The sequence below is a fragment of the Protopterus annectens genome, chromosome 10.part0 (assembly GCF_019279795.1).
Source record: "Protopterus annectens isolate FY-2018-M chromosome 10.part0, PAN1.0, whole genome shotgun sequence".
NCBI classification, from domain to species: Eukaryota; Metazoa; Chordata; order Ceratodontiformes; family Protopteridae; genus Protopterus; species Protopterus annectens.
This window is the reverse complement of record NC_056744.1, coordinates 1,588,834,307-1,588,852,314: the sequence shown is the minus strand read 5'-3', so window position 1 is coordinate 1,588,852,314 and position 18,008 is coordinate 1,588,834,307. Positions and strand designations below refer to the sequence as shown.

Here is an 18,008-nt window from a genome sequence, read left to right as displayed (position 1 = left end):
ATCTGTCTATCTGTCTGTCTGTCTGTCTGTCTATCTGTCTGTCTGTCTGTCTATCTATCTATCTATCTATCTATCTATCTATCTATCTATCTATCTATCTATCCATCCATCTATCCATCCATCTATCTATCTATCCATCCATCCATCTATCTATCTATCTATCTATCTATCTATCTATCTATCTATCCATCTATCTATCTATCTATCTATCTATCTATCTATCTATCTATCTATCTATCTATCATTGTCTCAGCACTACTGCAGAGATCTGGGTGAAACTTATGTAACTGCTTGGTGATACTGTGGCACCTCAATTTCAACTCCCTCTGTATGATCCACTTGAAGCTATTGCTGGCAATTGTATGCGAGAAAAACAACTGCAGGAGAATGCTCACAAGCCTACGTTTATTTAGTCTGCTAACTGGGTTGAGGCTCAGAAGTACTGTTTGTATCTCTTTGCAAATAACTTAACCAAAGTATCCAAACAGAGACTCAAACCCAGGACTACGGGATTAAGATCATTAGCAGTTGCCGGCCTTAATCATTTCAGCTAGACTGCCAACCAGGCAGATGTGATCCATTTGCAGTTTACACTTGGAAACACGATGACACCTGGGCTCCAGGTAAGTTGTGACTTTAGTACAATGGTTCAGAGCCCTAATACAGCAGGTGGGAAAACAGTCTAAGCAGATAAAAAATAATATTTACAAATCCTATAATACTGAAATAAATGTATATCCTTTTATAAATGCACTCATGTGCGTGCACCATTATGGTAATTCACAGAGCAAGTGACAAGTAAAGAATAAGTGTATTAAAATAGAAAAGTCCTTTTGTTTTGAAGTGGTCACACAATTGATTGCCTGTAGCTGCTGTCCTCATAAAGAAGGATTTGTAATCATAAAACAAGTAGTAAGTTGTTGAATGTATGTCTAGCTATAGGCTAGAATCAAAGGCTTATAATGACATTTAACCCCCAGCTGAACAGCACTTGGGGTATGCGTGAAGCTTTCAATTACAATGTCTTCATTTCGGATAATGTGATCACACTGAACCAAAATGGACCCTTTTCAGTCAGAAACCCAGAAATGCAAAAATTATAAACTCAGTTACTCATTAAAACTTATCAGTCCAGTTATCACAGTAATAAAGTGTAAACTGGTATATGCAAGATTTCAAAAAATGCTGCTACATTTCCTTAGGATAACACATGGCTGCTGCATTTAAAGCAGGGTGGTCTGGTCACTCACTCACCTTCTGTTTGTTGCTTCCCAGTTCTCATTGATGGGGTCTGGGTATCCCTTCTCCTTGGCTAGCTTCCTCTCCTTATCCATATAGGCTCCTCGCACCAGCTTTGCACCAAAACAGAAACCAAGTCTGGAGGACAGCTCAATATCTTCATTAATGAGGTTATACGCTTCCTGCAAAACATAAGAAAACAGATACCTAGCAGCATAAAATGATATTCCTATAGAAGTAAAGACATTTGTACTGTTCCTTTGTTCTTGTGTGCATAGTATAAAAAAACTACTGTGGCTAATGGGTGCAGCAATGACTCTCCATCTCTGTGATGGTGTTGGTGAATCCTAACAGTCAACTTTCACTGAATGTTCTACAGAATGGGAAAACACCAGTGAAGAGGGAGAACTAAATCAGATAGCTGAGAAAACAACACCCATCATCCCTCTACACTGTAACCTGCAATTGCACTATGTGTCCGACACAGCTACCCTGCAGGGCTGTGCTCAGAATGAATGTTACTTTTGACAATTGTACTACAGAAGAGGGGTATGTAATCCTTTTCTGGAATATTGGTTTCCCACAGTAGAAACACAAGAGATGTTTTGGCATGGACCAGTGGAAAAAAAGGATCAGAAAAAGCCTTAAGAGTACAATTTGTCTATCCATAAGTGGCCAGCAGAAAAGCTGAAATAATAAAACAAGAAAGTATGGCTGTAGACACTGAAATATTTGTTTAGTTAATGCATTTGTATTGCATCTGTGGTTGCAGTGATATCAATATTTAAGGTACTGCTGTATTTATGAAATAAAAATATTATGTGACAGAATTCTTAAACATCTTAAATAAAAACTAAACAGTTCTAGCAGATACAATCATATTAGAATCAAAACTCTTTGCATACTCTTTAATAGACTGACCTAATTAAACAAAATGAAACAATTTTACCTACAACTGTGATCAAAGCTGAATATGTGACATTTAATTTATTTTAATGTGGTACTAAGGCTTTAATAATCTAGCTGTGCCTTAACACTAATGTGAGAAACAGTCTAACGTTTATACAATGAAGCTGCATCATGCTTGTTTCAACATCTTGTATTGTGAAAGTAAATTATTCTTGGCTCAACATACCTACACAAGTAACAAAGCAACAAAATATACAACTCAACCCTTGTAAGAGCCCCCAGTTTTTCATATAATAATATATTATAGTGAAACTGTCCCCAGTGAAAGAAGCCATCAGAGAAGTTCAAATACTCTAATAGTTTTATTTTTAAATTTAACTGTATGTCATCCACCAGCACACAAAGATGGCTTCTCATACAGTTTGCTGAATTCATCAAACTGGTGACAAGACAATCACGCACATGCAGTTTTCTTACCTTCCATTGTGTCATATAAGAACAAGTCATGGTTCAGTGATTTTTCACCTCAGAAAAGTGCAACTCAAAATAAATAAATAAATAAATAAATAAAAAACATATAAACACAGAAAAATTAAATGTTTTTGTAAGGGGGCATGCCCCCATGCATCAAGCCCCATCCCCTTTCCTTGTATGTATTAAGTTTACTGTGACAGTACAGTAGAAAAAAGTTTAAAAAATGCTGGAGTACATTATTGTTTTGCAAACTACAAGTTAAGGTGATCTAATAAATTGTAATAAAACAAAATTGCAAAAAGTCACTCCAATGCAAATGCTGCAAAAAAGAGCAGATAAACCCACACATGCACACAGATGTATCTGACTGACCATGTGGCTTGCGAATCACTTACTGCAAGATGTAATATTTAAATTTCATTATATGTCTCTTAATCATCTTTCCCATTGGTTTTACCCTGACCGATCCACTTCTATTCAAGCACAAAGGCCGTTTATACCCACTTTCTTTCACTGACAGAAATGAACATGCCAACAAAATAAAAAACAACTCAGCTTAACAGTGTACTGAAAAACTGGAACAGTGACTCAGTACTGTCTTTTGTTCAAACTACTTTAAAGAATCCGTGCAACATGCATGGAGATGTAATAGGAGCTTTAGAAAAATTCAGAGCTTATATTTTTCCAGTAGCAGATTTGTGATTCATACACTACTGGGGTCATGTAGTCCTCGAATTATTATGGACGATTATTTGCCTCAGAGAATGTAATTAGCTATCTTATTTTAAAAAAAAATGACTGCTGTAGCCCTTACAGCATGACTTGCCATGCACATAAGTGGTTCTGTTCAGCTAACCACTTCAAATAAATATGAAAATGGGGACATGCCGTGCAAAGCAAACTTAGGCTTTTAATCTCATTTAATTTATTCTAATATTCCAAATGTTCAGCAATAGATAAAAGACTTCATTAGTAGTGAGATATATTTCACCTGGGAATATGATAAGAAAGAAAAGAAATGAGGTGTACCTGTCAACGGTACTTCATTATGACGAACGTTCCTCATTTGGAGCCCTAAAACTTCCATGCTGTATGTGCATATGCACATTTTAAACATCTGTCAAACATTCATTGTCAATCTTTTTTTAACAAATATCCACAGTAAATGCTATTTAATCATTCTAATTCCCTCTGGTTGTCAGTGATGGGTCGATTGTCGCTCAGAACATCATTATTGGACGGTCACAAGCACCTTGAAATGGCATTTAGACTAGAAGAGGGACAGGTAGGCATCACATGTTGATCACTTTCTTTTTACCCGAGTTTGTGGATCTTGGATTTGGTATGTATATAGTTTTGGTGTGTGAGGGCTTGCCACCATACAAGAAAAAGTTTTTGTATTGTGTAACATTGGGGGTGTCACTGTTTTGGGTAGTGACCTCCAAAGGTTTTAGATATATTAGGATTGAATAATTATGAAAGATGATTATTCATAGTAAATACAAAGCAGGGCACTAGTGGAAGTGGTGTATTGTTTTTCAGCTAGTCATATCTTGGCAACTTGCCTGCTAGTCAAGTACACATAAATTTTTTTTCACTTAGTGTGGATATTGTACATCTATGATTCTTTTTAAATATCTATAAAGACTCACAGTATTTTTAAGGCATATCTCAGAGACTGAACCTGTACTCCGAATGAAGTGACAAATCCGGAAATGTGCAGTGGAGCTGTGTGGTTGGTTCTTGATCTTAGGCAAACTTGGGCAGTGAAATGAATGGACAGACAGTATTTGCAAATAAAAAGAACCAGTCATGAAAAATACCTGTAATTTCAAGACTTGACTCTGACCTAGAATGAAGACTTGGTTACTAACAGGGATTCTTCCAAGAACAGCACCACCTCTAAGCCTACAATAGCAGAGGCCACCTTCAGACCTTTTGATGACTAAAATATGATGTTGAAGCCAGGTTGCCAGAAAAATACAGTCTCATTCCTTAGCATCAGTGGGCTTGCTTGAACTTCCTACCTAGTATCAAAAACTAGGGTAACTGTTTATTTGAAACAGAAGTAAATGGCAAAGTAGGGCAAATGTTTGTAACTTCAGCTTCAAGGCTAACTACTGGGCTTCCTTAGGCAGGACCAGAGTCATTCATCACTTTATCCCAGCAGATTTTACTTTCAGTTAGGAATAGGAACAGGAGGGTGCTGGGGGTTGTATCCTGGCAAAAACTGCTTGGATTCATATTCCAGGACTGTGTGTGTGTGTGTGCGTGTGCGCGTGTGTGCGTGTGTGCGTGTGTGTGTGTGTGTGCGTGTGTGCGTGTGTGTGTGTGCGTGTGTGTGTGTGTGCGTGCGTGTGTGTGTGTGTGTGTGTGTGTGTGTGTGCGCATGTGCGCATGCGCGCGTGTGTGTGTGTGTTTGTGTGCGTGTGCGTGTGTGTGTGTGTTTGTGTGTGTGTGCGTGTGTGTGTGTGTGTGTGTGTGTGTGTGTGTGTGTGTGTGTGTGTGTGTGCATGTGCGTGCGTGCGTGTGCGTGTGTGTGTGTGTGTGTGTGTGTGCGTGTGTGTGTGTGTGTGTGTGTGTGTGTGTGTGTGTGTGTGTGTGTGTGTGAATCCCCACATTCCCATCACATGACACATCAAATAGGTTTAAAGATCCCTCCGCACTTGGTAATAAAGAGCAGAAGTACAATCCATTTAATGAATAACTTATATACAAAAACATCAGTTACCATGGAAAACATAAAGTCCAACAATAACACAAAGCAATACATCTGAAAACTCAACAACAAATAAAACATACAAAAAAGATGACTTGGTCAGTTTTCTTCATTGTCCTGGTCAAACTGCAACATCAATTTGGTTCTCCCATGAAAAAATGCTGCAGGTTCATTAGGACTTACTTTGTCAACAAAAGAAATTTAAATTAATATAAACAGATAAAACTAGAATTTTATTGCATGATTGAGCATGGGGGTATTGGGGGGGGGGGTGGGCACAGACTACCTATCATTCCTCTGCCCCTGTTTGAAGGAAGAGGGTAGATATTGATTTACAAGATTTTTTAGCATAAGGTGTTCCTAATGGTCCTTGTCTTCTCAACCGAATAACAAAGCAACTGGCAGCTCAAAGGAAATGAAGTAAACGTATCCAGTGAATTCAACAGACACAGACAGTAACCCTACATCTGTGACTTTGAGTGTTTTTTAATGTTCATAATCAATACTGTGTAGACTGAATACTGCTGTTCATATTCAAAACAATATAATTGTACTGTCTTTTGGAGCTTTTCTCCGCTAAAAACAGGCTCCTAGCCCCGTCAGACTTTCCCAGTTAACAAATGTAATTAATTAAGTAATTAATAAATAAGTGAATTTTGAGACTTCATCATATAATTTTATATATATGCACAAGTCATAATACAGAATGGTTGGATTCTAAAACAAACTATCCTGGACCATATAAAAGAGGTAATCAAAAATCCAGCAAACAATGCCATTCCACCACACTTTACTGGGAAATAGTAACTATGGAAAACCTATACTTAACATACTCAAATTGATGTGGGAGGAAACCCACGCCAACCACAGGGAGAACATGCAGACTCCGCAAAGAAGGCACCCCAGCCAAGGATCAAACAGGAGAACCTCTTGCTATGAGGCGACAATGCTAACCACTGCACCACCATGGCCACCCACCTGCAATACAGTACTACAAGCCATTATTCTTTCAGTACAACAAGAAACCTATAAGTGGCTTTGTGAAATGAAATAAAGTTGAGCCAAATAAAATATGAACGTATTTGTGGCCCCTTATAACCTAGTATTCTGATCATCACAAAATATATCTCTGATATATATGTATGTGTATATATATATATATATATATATATATATATATATATATATATATATATATATATATCACACAAACTTGGCAACTACACAGAACAATGGCTCTGTGACAATAATAAAATACCACATCCGGAATGCCATTATACAATGCTGAGTTGACAGCCATAAAGCATAAAATGTAATAAATGTATTAAACGATAACTATGTGCAAATAATACATAACTACATATTGAATGGTACAAAGTGGAAATTCACCAGAAGCAGGGACCAATTAAAAAACATTTAAAAAAATATTCTAGACCATCCTGAGAGGAGTACATGTGTACTCCTTGTCATTGTTGAGTGACTCACTATGGCAGTGAGACTATTATGCTAACTTGCAGCTACAAACTCTGGTGCTGCTTGGCTTTTGAGGAATGTGGTTACCTATCACACACCAGTATGAGCAGATTCTGTCACTGAAAAGCTTTGCGGGGAAACTCAGTAAATTACTTATGCTTCTGTTATATTTACAGCACATCTATTGTTAACTTACTTGCTTAGTCAAATTAATTCCTGTCTTGAAGCTCTTCTCTAGTTCTGAATAGCTGTTCCATTTCATTGAATTATATTTCAGTGTTTGTAAGGTATGCATATGACAGATTACAAAACATTGGTAATAATAATCTTCCTTCATCAGCTAGCACTTTTTAACAGAACTGTTCCCGTTTTGCTTTTTTAAATCAGTCAAATCACATTTGATAAAAAAAGAGACATCATTCAGTCAACAACAGTAACAGAATTACCTTGGTTGGGTTTAACACCTTCTGGAACTGGATACAACTGCTGGCCACTGATGTAATGTTTTCTCTCAGTCATCCAGAGATCTCGGTTTCAACTTTTGTTAACTGTAGCGGTAACACGTCTCTCGCGCCTACATTTGTTTCCCCTTGTGTGCAAATAAACCAAATGCAAGAGGGATATCACTCTGCAGAGCAAGAGTTCCCTCCTAAACCTCGTAATCCAGCCAAAAGAAACGAAGCCAGCGACCGTCCGACCATGTCTGAAACCCCGATCGCTCTACATGACGCCCACGCAACGAAATTCCCGCGAGAGCTGAGAGAGAGCTCACAGCTCACTCCTCATTGGCCCTGACTGCAAGGGAAGCAGTTCGGAGCTCCTCTGTTCTGTGCGGTAGTTGACCGCACAGATGTCTGGGTATCCTACAGCACAGGTTGCTGGATACCCGTTTCTCTGCATTCGGACTGCCGATAAAGGCAGTCTGAATGAAATTTTTGTTTCACGGATTTTTTTTCTTGTTTTTTTTTCTAGGTGGGAGGGCTGCAGACTGGGATTCTTACCACCGGACGATGGACATTTACTAAATAAGCAAAGTACAATCTGTGACAACATCCGTCGGCCCAAAGCGCCCCCTGCTGCTTGGCTCCCTGAGGCAATTGCCTCACTTCGCCTCTCGTAGTTACGCCACTGGTCTGAACCAAGGTGAAATAAACTGATTATTTGCTTTAGTCCCTGGTGCTGGGTTTTCTTTTTGTATGCTGTTGGATTCATTTTGCCTTGCACTGGTCGTACTTGCTAGCTCGACTAAGAAGAAGCTCAGAAAGCCCATGGCTATGTTAGAGATAGTTATTCTATGCAAAATGCTATTTGTTTGGAAATAAAGGTTCACTGAGTTTAACCCTCAGGCTGTTACTGTGCTTGTCTACTGCACAATATGTCTTCTGATGAAATTAATCAGCACCATTTGAGAAGCAAAATGCTTCACGCCCATTTCACTTAGCAAGCAGTGAGACAACGAGCCCAGACAGGAGACTGGAAAGTGTACCAGTATAGTATTGCTATTATTCTGTCTTCCCTGCTACATAAAGAGTGTAGGGCATACATTTTCTGCATCAGTAATCAGCCATCTTGAAAGCTCTAACTTCTGTAGCAGCCTTAAGTCAAACCAGATCAGAACCCATCTATAGCAGAATATGTTGTTCATACATCAGAACTCATTCAACATTTTATTGCCATCTGTTTTTATTTGTTTTCTTACAAATGACAGTGTACCTTACTTTTTCAACCAGCTTACTCCCAAAGTTCATTTCCATCAAAATAATTTGGTATTCACATCTTACATGTTGAAGGAAAATAAAACATTAAACTACGATACCTATTTGTGTGGCTTTAGGACACTTCATTGGGCTGTCTTTCAGCAAAGTACAACCCAAGTGCATCTCTCTCAGCAAACAGGCTCTCAATGGCAATTTTTTTACAGGGCAAACCCTGCAGCACCCTGACACCCCTAATGTAACAGAACTAACTCTGTGGATGCAAAAGATCAGGGTAAGTTAGACAAATAATGATGAAAGCCTGTTCTCTGTGGCAGAATAAATAAATCTCTCTCTCTACAATGTTCTACCTCTTGAAAGATAACGGTCTTACTCAGTACCTATCCATGACCTCAGTGCATAGTTTTTGCTAAGAAATTGTACAGCTATCCTTCAAATGAGTTGATAAAGTGAATGTCAACCAAAAGTTCATCATCACTGTTAATAAGGGCACAGGCAAAATTTTATGCATTTCGTAAGTCTCAGTCATGCATTATTATTTATATTGTGTTTACTTTGTATTACTGCAGATAAATGTGTGTCCACTTGACAGTTGCCAAATACTGAACACTAACAAAATTTTGACAGCGTTTTGGCAGGGGAATGCAGCCCTGATTCGTGAGCTTCACTACTCCATCCTCGTCACTAAACATACTAACTCTAACGGTGCACTAACTTGGAGAAAGGGGAACATCTTCCAAGTCATTGCAACCTCCATGATAAGTGTATTTAGTTACAGAAGAGTGGGGGCGAAGCCCTCATAAGGCATAAAGTAGGTGACAGCACCTCTTCAAAACCAGTCATAATCACAATTATAAGATGAGTGACTAGAAGGACAATGTGTGAAAGTGAGTCGGTTGGTGGCAAGTTCACTAGTGGTTAATGAAAGCAGATCCCCTAAATCTTTATACCAATATTTTATAGAGAATGTACAGCTGTATCACATACAGCTGTAAAAAATAATAATAAAATGATAAAAAAGGACATTCTACCTAAGGAAGATAAAAACTATTTGAATAATGGCTTGAATGTGCTAAATATATCTGTCTTTAGCCTGAGAGGCTATCTTAACCTCAAAATTGGCCTTGTTTCTTATTTAGTTTAATCAATGAGCTCTTGTCATTATGTGAGTTGATTTTTCTGATTTTGGCCATGTGTTATATACCCTGATTTGTTATGAATAATCTGTTAGAATATGTATATTTTTATCTATGTATCTACCTTTCTGTCTATTTGTTTACATATTTTTTGCATTTTTTTTTGTCAACACTGTTTGCCAACCATTAGACTCTCTTTTGGTCTGTTGTTCGCGTTACTGGGGAATAGTAAACCAAGGGCCATTACTGAGGCAGTATGAAGCTTTTATGTTTTTCTCTCCAATCTAAACACTGTATACCTAGTGAGAAACTGGGGAGGTGTGTACAACTGGCCATTCAGAGAGGGTGTTACCTCAGTTCTGCATGGGTGCTTCCTTCAAGCCAACATGCACCTTTCCATCATAGCATAAGTCATAATTTCTCTTGCCTTCAACAAGGAGATTGCATTTCTCTATGCACTCCCAAGTGCACAAAGTTCAACCCTCTCTAAGATGGAAGCAGACCATGTCCCTCCTCCCACTCCCTGCCTGGGTCCTCTGGGGTCATGGCTGCTAATTGAAGTCCATTTACCTGGGTCACGGGCAGAGCTCTATCCCTTTGTAATACAGAGGGGGATTTACTTTTAGAAGGATACTGTTAAGTACAATGAACTATGAAATATTATCAGTCTTCAATCAAATTACTTATTAAATAAATGTGAGTTAATACTAAAAGATACAAGACACGGTAATGAATGAAATCAAGGGGTTATGATCACGTGGGAACAGTTAAGATTAAAATTTTCAACCTAATGGTATTTGGCAGTGCAAAGCAGGGTACCACTGACACACATATAAAAAATAAGTAAAGAAGATAACAGTGACATGTTGTGAGACCACATGCTACAGGGTTAGTAATTAACTTGAAATGTGCTAATAAATTCCTGTCTCTCTTACTAGGACCCATCCATCCCTACTTGCACGTCTTCCTAATCTTTCTGCTCAGTTAACTCTCTCATCTTTTCACACTTTTTCTTTAATATTAAAGTTCCACAACTTTATATTGCTGTTGTAAACACCCTATTTCTTATCCATCCTTTCTTTGTATATCAGCTACCAAAGCACCTGTGTACACAATTTTATTCATTTCTTCATCATCTGGCACTCCAACACTTTACTTTTCTGGTCATTTAATACTCAAAAGATATTTTCATAAACAAGCAAAAAATATAGGCCTGCTGCAGAAGCTGTAAACTATTATTGAGACCACCTATTAGATTTGGGTTTGATTCCCTCAGCCTACTGTCTGGCTTTGAGTAAACCGATTAACCAGGCAGTGCTACTTGGCTGTGGCTGAAATGAGTCCCTGTGGATCAGTGTACTATCTTTCTAAACAACCCATTTCTTTATTTTTTCCTATCTGTGCTCATTAACAAAGACATGTATTCACTGTCTCTCAGTGCCATCTTCTTCAAATACCACATCATTAATTATGCGGATACCTCAATCCTTTACTATTCCCAGTATATATTCCTATTTTATTCTGTCAAAAGTTCTTTGATATATCTATCCTTATTTTAATTCCCTTATTAACAAGAAAGACTGTCTTTTTTTATTTGGACTATAAGGCAGCCAATATTTTTTTGTCGTTTTTCTTCCTCATACTTGATGGCCGTCAGCCCTCCCACTACCAGATCGGCCCATTTAGTTCTCTTCAGGCAACAGCCAGTCACAGGAGGATGTCATCCAGGCAGCCACTGCAAATGTCTCAACTGTCCAGAATGTTGCAGAATGTTCAGAGTTTTTACTCATTATTTTGGCCTACTTGTCATAAAATTGATGGTTTTGTAGCAAATAATTGAGAAATGAAGTCACTAAATAGTAACACACATTTCACTTTCAGACTTCATATCCTTCAGAAAGTGCATGCTAATGCAAAACGTGCTATTTTATCATCTTTCTAAGTTTATAACGGCAATACTTAAAATCTATCCTTGAGATTTGGGGCTTTACCCCCCTCACCCCATTATTTTGGCTTTGTTTAGAATGTTTGTGTTATGAGGATGAGAGGTATATCATCATGGGATTTTACTGGATTTAATATCCCTCATTGCTGTAGCAGTTTGACGCTATCATTCCACAATGTTGGCTGTAGATACATGCACCCTCTTGACTACAGAATATCACATGCTTCTTGGCAGACGTACTCTCAGGCTGTTATGCTACCTTTTTCATAACACTCAGCTGCCACCAGGTGTCAGTAGTGCAGAGAGCAATCTGCATTCCCTGCATCAGGATAAAGGAGCAAGCTGGCATTGGTCTGTCCACTCCCACCTTCTCCATTGATGTTTATAGCACCTGGGGCTCTAATCAATCATGGGCTTTCTCTTTGTCAGTCAGAGCTTCATCTTTTCACCATAAAGCTGGCATGAGAGACAATTATTACTTTCAGGTATACCTATGTAATATTTACTGTATCTCACTTCTCCAAGCGCATGCTAAATTCCGTTCTGCTTTGTGAGCAGGGTATCAATATAGTATGTTACTATTTAATATGGCCAACTGTCTGCCTGCCTTGCTCAGCTCTCTTTTGACTTTCTTATGATGGAACATACTCAAATAAACATTAAGCCTTTAAGTTATTTCTTCATTACATTACTAAATACAAATTAGAATAATCGTAACATCACCCATTCTTAAAATGTTTCTTCATAGTTATTCACTTATGTATTGCACCTCAGCATGTGGTTCCTATTATGTTGCAATGTATTTTCCCTGTTATTATTGTACATATATGTCCCACCATAAAATTTTTTTTTTTCCTTCACTGACATCTCTGGAGCTTTCATTGACCTGTGAATATTATTCCTCCTTGACATCAACATACAGAGTGTGTGGGAATGCATCCATAAACTTTAATGGATGCACCATTGCACATGCTCAGGATGCATTCCTTAAAGTCTACAGCCACCATTCCTAATGGATGCACCACTGCACATGCTCAGGGTACATTCATTAGATTCTACATACACATCCAATGCTACCCCTAATTAACACACCACTGTGCATGCTCAAGGTGCGTTCATTAGATTCTGCAGACACATCCAATGCTACCCCTAATTAATGCATCACTGCGCATGCTCAGGGTGCATCCAGTATAGTCTACAGACACATCCAATGCTATCCCTAATTAATGCATCACTGTGCGTGCTCAAGGTGCATTCATTAGATTCTATAGACACTTATCTTCTGCTATCTCTGATGGATTCACCACTGTCTGTGTGCCGGGGGGACATCTGTTAAAGTTTTATGGACACATCCAAAACGATCCCTATGGTCATATCACCAACAGATATTTATTTATTTATTTTACATTTGTTGACCGGGCTAGTCTAACTGGATATATGTCCATTTTTAGTAGAGGCCCGGGGAGAAAAGCTCCAAGCATCAGCAGTGACAAAGAATACAATATATAGTAATAGTCAAGTGAATTACAGTATATTGGCTACATTGGGCAGAACAAAAATTGTACAGAGTAATTTAGTAGGTTTAAGCTAAGATCAAATATTGAGAGCAAAAAACATATTTTTTTTTCCCAGTACTATGAAGGAAATCATTAATTACAGAGAGGTGACATAAAACAGTAGAGCAGAGAAGTACAGAGAGAGCAGGAAGGTGAAAGAGATATCAGTCAGGGTTAGAACAGGGACAAAGCCAGTGAGTTGTAAAATATTCTTTAATATGTTTTTTAAAAAGAAGAGTGGAAGCAAGGGTGGAAAGTTCAGTAGGAAGCTGGTTCCAGATTTTACCTACTGTGTTGGTGAAAAGTGAGTCCCCAGCTTTGTTATTTGATTTAATAGTGGAAACTAGAAGCTTATTAGCTGAGCGTAGTGTTGCAAGATTTTTGTAGGGTGTAATCAGATTAGTGAGGATAGGGATATTATTAAGGTGGTAAAGGATCTTTTGGGTGATAAGTTGTTGACAAAGTAGGTGGTTTTGCAGTTCTAGCCATCCCAGTTGTTTTAGGTTGGGACAGTGGTGAGTTCTAAAGGTGGTGCCAGTGGCAAATCTGGCTATGCTATTGTAAATGGTGGAAAGTTTGGTGAGGTTGTTTTTTAAAGATAAAGTTTTTTTTTTTGTTGGTGGGTCCATAATTAAACATTTTAAAGATTTTCATTGTGAAACAGCTTACATAGCATAGGAATGATAGGGAGAAATGTATCATGATACTTTAGCTGTCATGCACACAATAACTCCAAGAAATACTTTAAAGATTACATTCATTTCCCATAGCATCTAGTCTAACCCAGGCAGTCGTTTTGTTTCATCACTTACACTGATTCATCCTTTGTGATGGAGGGCTCTTTTAGCTATACATATAACAAATGGATACTGTGACTAAAGTCAGTCATGCTTCAAACAGTTTTTTTCCTGCCATGAGGTTAATGCGTGTCTAACTCCAGAGCTTCATGGACAAGCATCAACAGGAACCATGCATAAATGTTGTATTTCTAAGCATAAAGAACTACGTATAAATGTTGTGTTTTTGAGCATAAACAAGCAGATGTAAATAGTGTGTTTCTGAGCCTAGTCTTCAGTACTTCCAGAAAAAAAGAAAATGCTAGCAAATCCTATGGTGAAGATATAATACTAAAACTAATAATTGTAATACTGTAAGCATGCAATATGTATATGCAATTAATAAATAACCTTTCTTTGGTATGGTGTTCCTTTATTTATATGAGATTATCTTCTAACAGGGTACCATACTAAATCATATTTTACTTCCTATATTTAAGACCCTACTTATCATCATGTTATCCATAAGCCTTCATATGTACTTAATGGGCTATTGATCTGTGAGGATCTTAAGAAGCTTAGCTCTGCTTTTCATGTCATTAGTCCTTTTATTATTTCATATGAGTCTCCTAAGATGGGCTAAAAAAGTACACGTTGAGGTAATTATGTTTCCCCATCCATGAGGGTCACTGGTGCAGAGGTGACTATGCAGTTACCCATCAGTTTGCCCATGTTACATTTGACTAGAATGAGAAGTATGTACTTATGTGGAGAGGAAGATGGTTCTGTAGCAGTGGAATTCTCTGTGATACAAACCTATCCCACCACCACATTCTGCTAATCTTGCAAAAAAGATTGAGGTCCATTGGGCAGATGTTTCTGATACCACTGAACATGTAAATGTGTAATAGGTCTGACAGAACAGCATATGTTCAGGCTCTATAAGTGAGTAGCTTGTATAATACCATGAAAAGAGACAAAGTGTTGACGTGTTGTACATGTTTTTTATGATTTAGGCCCTTTTGATTTTTTGATTTTTTTTTTTTTTTCACTGAAGAAGCATTTTGGTCATTCCAGCTGTGACAAGTGTTTGGGCAAGTACATAAAGTACGTAATGAAAGGGGCATTGTACTCAATCATCTGCCTAAAGAATGTCAAGTATAGCAGAACAGTAACATCCCTGGATCCAGATACGATGCCTTTAGATATACGCTGCACAGTAAAACAATACTTCTTCACAGTAGGGTGTATGTGGGGATCAAAGGGCAGTTCATTGTAAACATAGGCTCCCAGATCTCTATGTGATCAATTTTCAGGGGAGTGTTAGCAATGTGATAGTTGCAAAGAGAGCCATGCTTTGCCTATGATTATACATTTCTTAACATTTAGTTGCAGCCTATGATTTTGACACCAACTGAATGTTTGAGTCAGGCCCTACTGTAGGATCTTGCTGTACTCTGAAAAGTTTATGAGCACACCAACTTTGCAGTCATCTACAAATATGGTCACAGACAAAACCTTAATGTTAGCTCTGACCTGTGAGAAATAAAAGCCAAAGAGAAGTGGCCCAAAGACTGAACCCTGGGGCACTCCACTAATGATAGGTCTTTTGGAGAAGGTACAGCTGCTTGTCTTTACATCCTGCATTCTATTTCTGAGTCAGTTTACTATCCAATCAGTTACATGGGGGGGGGGGGGTCAACATTTAGCTGGAAGAGTTTATTGGTGATACCTGAGTGTAGGATGGTGCTGAATGCCTTTGCAAGGTCCAGCTATGTAGTGTGCACTAATTGGCTTTTGTCCATTGCCTCAGTGACATTTTTGAAAAATTCATCAAGGTTAAGTAGGCGGGACTTGCCCTTGATAAGTCTGAACTGGATTAGTTCAAGAGTCTGTAGGTCACCTATATTTCTGTTTATCATTCCATAATGATCCTTTCCATAGAATTACAGATGAGGCCGTTCAGGTGTATGGCTCTATACTTTCCAGGGTCCATTGTAGCTCCACGACTGTGCAAGGGAAATGACTGTTGCTGTTCTTCACTCATCCAACACAAAGCTTGTTTTGAAGTTAATGTTGACTAGCCTTTGTAGGGGATTGGACAATTCATGTTTCAGGCTTGTCAGTAGGTAACCTGATATGTTATCTAGTCCCATAGATGTAGTATTCTTGGCCTTAGATAGTGCCTTGAGAATTTGATCTTATGAGATCTGAGATTTGAGGAGGGGTGGAGATGTGGGCATTTGATATGAGAAGAATATTGGAGGAGGAGTGAAGTTGGAGCTAAATGTGTGCGTTAGAAGATTATCCATGTCCTCTGGGTCTGAGTATGAGATATTATTTACTATTAGCTTGGCACAGTATTAGGCATTATTTCTGAGATTTCTAACACAGTTAAAAAAGGCTTTTTTGTTATCTATCACCTGAGTGGCTATATTTACCTCATATTTGCCTTTGGTTGATTTGATCAGGATCTGGTGTTTCTTGATTAGTTTAGCAAGAATCTTTTTTTGACATTTTGAGAGTGAGATCCATGTTTGTGAGCAAAGAGTTTTCTCTTTTATTATTGAGCCTGTTCATATTATGGTGCCATGAAAGGGTTTATTTTTGAGTATGGCATTGTATTTATTTCCAAGTGAGACAGATGTGTCTATCAAACTATTTACATGTACACTGAAGTTGGCAGTAAAGGATTCAGCATAAGCAGTGGGATCATCAAAGTGGGAGGGGCCTGTGAATTCAGTCAGGTCATCACATAGTTTTAGTAGATTAGCCTTCACACAGTCTCTAAATAATGAGGTATTAGAGTATGCTTCAGGTTTCAGTCTTAAGGTGAATGTGACTGACTTGTGGTCAGATTTGATCCACAGGAGGTTACAATAGGCAGGATGGTATTGGTAAGAACCAAGTTCAGGATTTTCTCTTATTTGGTTGGGGTAAGGAATGACTTGTCCAGAGAGTTTGTATTTCTGAAGTCCATAAATCTCTGGGCCTACATGTATGAGGACATGAAATTATCCCAGTTTATGGAGAGATAGAGGAAGCCTCCTAGGAGAACAGTGTCTCAGTACATAGGGACTCCATACTGGTTAAATAGGAGGTATGGGCTGGGGGAGCATCGAGGGGGTCCTGTAGTTAGTTGTGATGTGATAAAGAGCTTTTTTTTTTTTTATAGTAAGCTGGATGTGGAGGAGTTCCAAGACATTATCTTGTCTAATTAGTCTAGAGGTGAGATTTTTTTAAGAATATTGAGGCGCCTTTAGTACCCACTTCTAATGAGGTGGACCTGCATGAGTGAAAGGCATTGAAGCCCTTCACTGTTGGGGTGCCTTCACTGTTCTTGATCCAGGTCTCTGTTACGATGCATATATCAACGTTTTCCAAGGTATGTAGTACTTGTAATGAATGGAGTTTTTTGTTAGGGCTCCTAGCATCGATCAGCAATACCTCAGTGTTTTCCTGATTCTGTTTGGTTATATTCGAAACTTTAGAAGACTAACATTGCCTAATAAAAGCACTATGAGGAGTGGTCAAGGTTTTAGCCAATATTGGAAGCCATGGGAGGAGAGGTACAAGCAATCCCAAACAAATCGCTTTGGACTGTTCACCATCTCTTCCCAAACTGTTATATATTCTACTCCCTTGGAATGACACCTGAATTTAAGTCAGTTATTTAAGTCAATCATTTTTGTTCATATTGTGGCATAATTCCTACAGAAGGTAGAATATTACTCACCACTAGGGTCATCATGACATACCAGCCTGAGACACAGTCTGAGAGCTCCATTATATCTCCCGTTATATAGTCCAGGGAGGTACACCTCTAGTCACTTGCACCCACATGTACAATGACTGAGTCATATGTGCATTTGCGCTGCAGGGACTTGACTGCTTGTGTGATGTGGTGAATCCATTTGTCTGCAAGGCAGCCTACTGTGACCCTGTCTTTGCACAGCCTGGTGAGTGGTGCATTGGTGTGTCTCACTATGAAGTCACTTGTAATGAGGATGATGAAGATGTTAGTATGTGTGGTGATTTGCCTTTTGGGCTATAACTGAACTGAATC

The 18,008-nt window shown here is 38.4% G+C and overlaps 1 protein-coding gene across 3 annotated transcripts in view; it reads right to left on the bottom strand.

Moving 5' to 3' along the window:
• Positions 1-18,008, bottom strand: part of PRODH2 (proline dehydrogenase 2) — a 228,527-nt gene that overhangs the window by 30,489 nt on the left and 180,030 nt on the right. For all 3 annotated transcript variants that reach the window (XM_044086241.1, XM_044086242.1, XM_044086243.1), the window contains exon 7: positions 1,255-1,421. In XM_044086241.1, the coding sequence (XP_043942176.1) occupies positions 1,255-1,421 (167 nt within the window). The remainder of the gene's footprint in view (positions 1-1,254; positions 1,422-18,008) is intronic.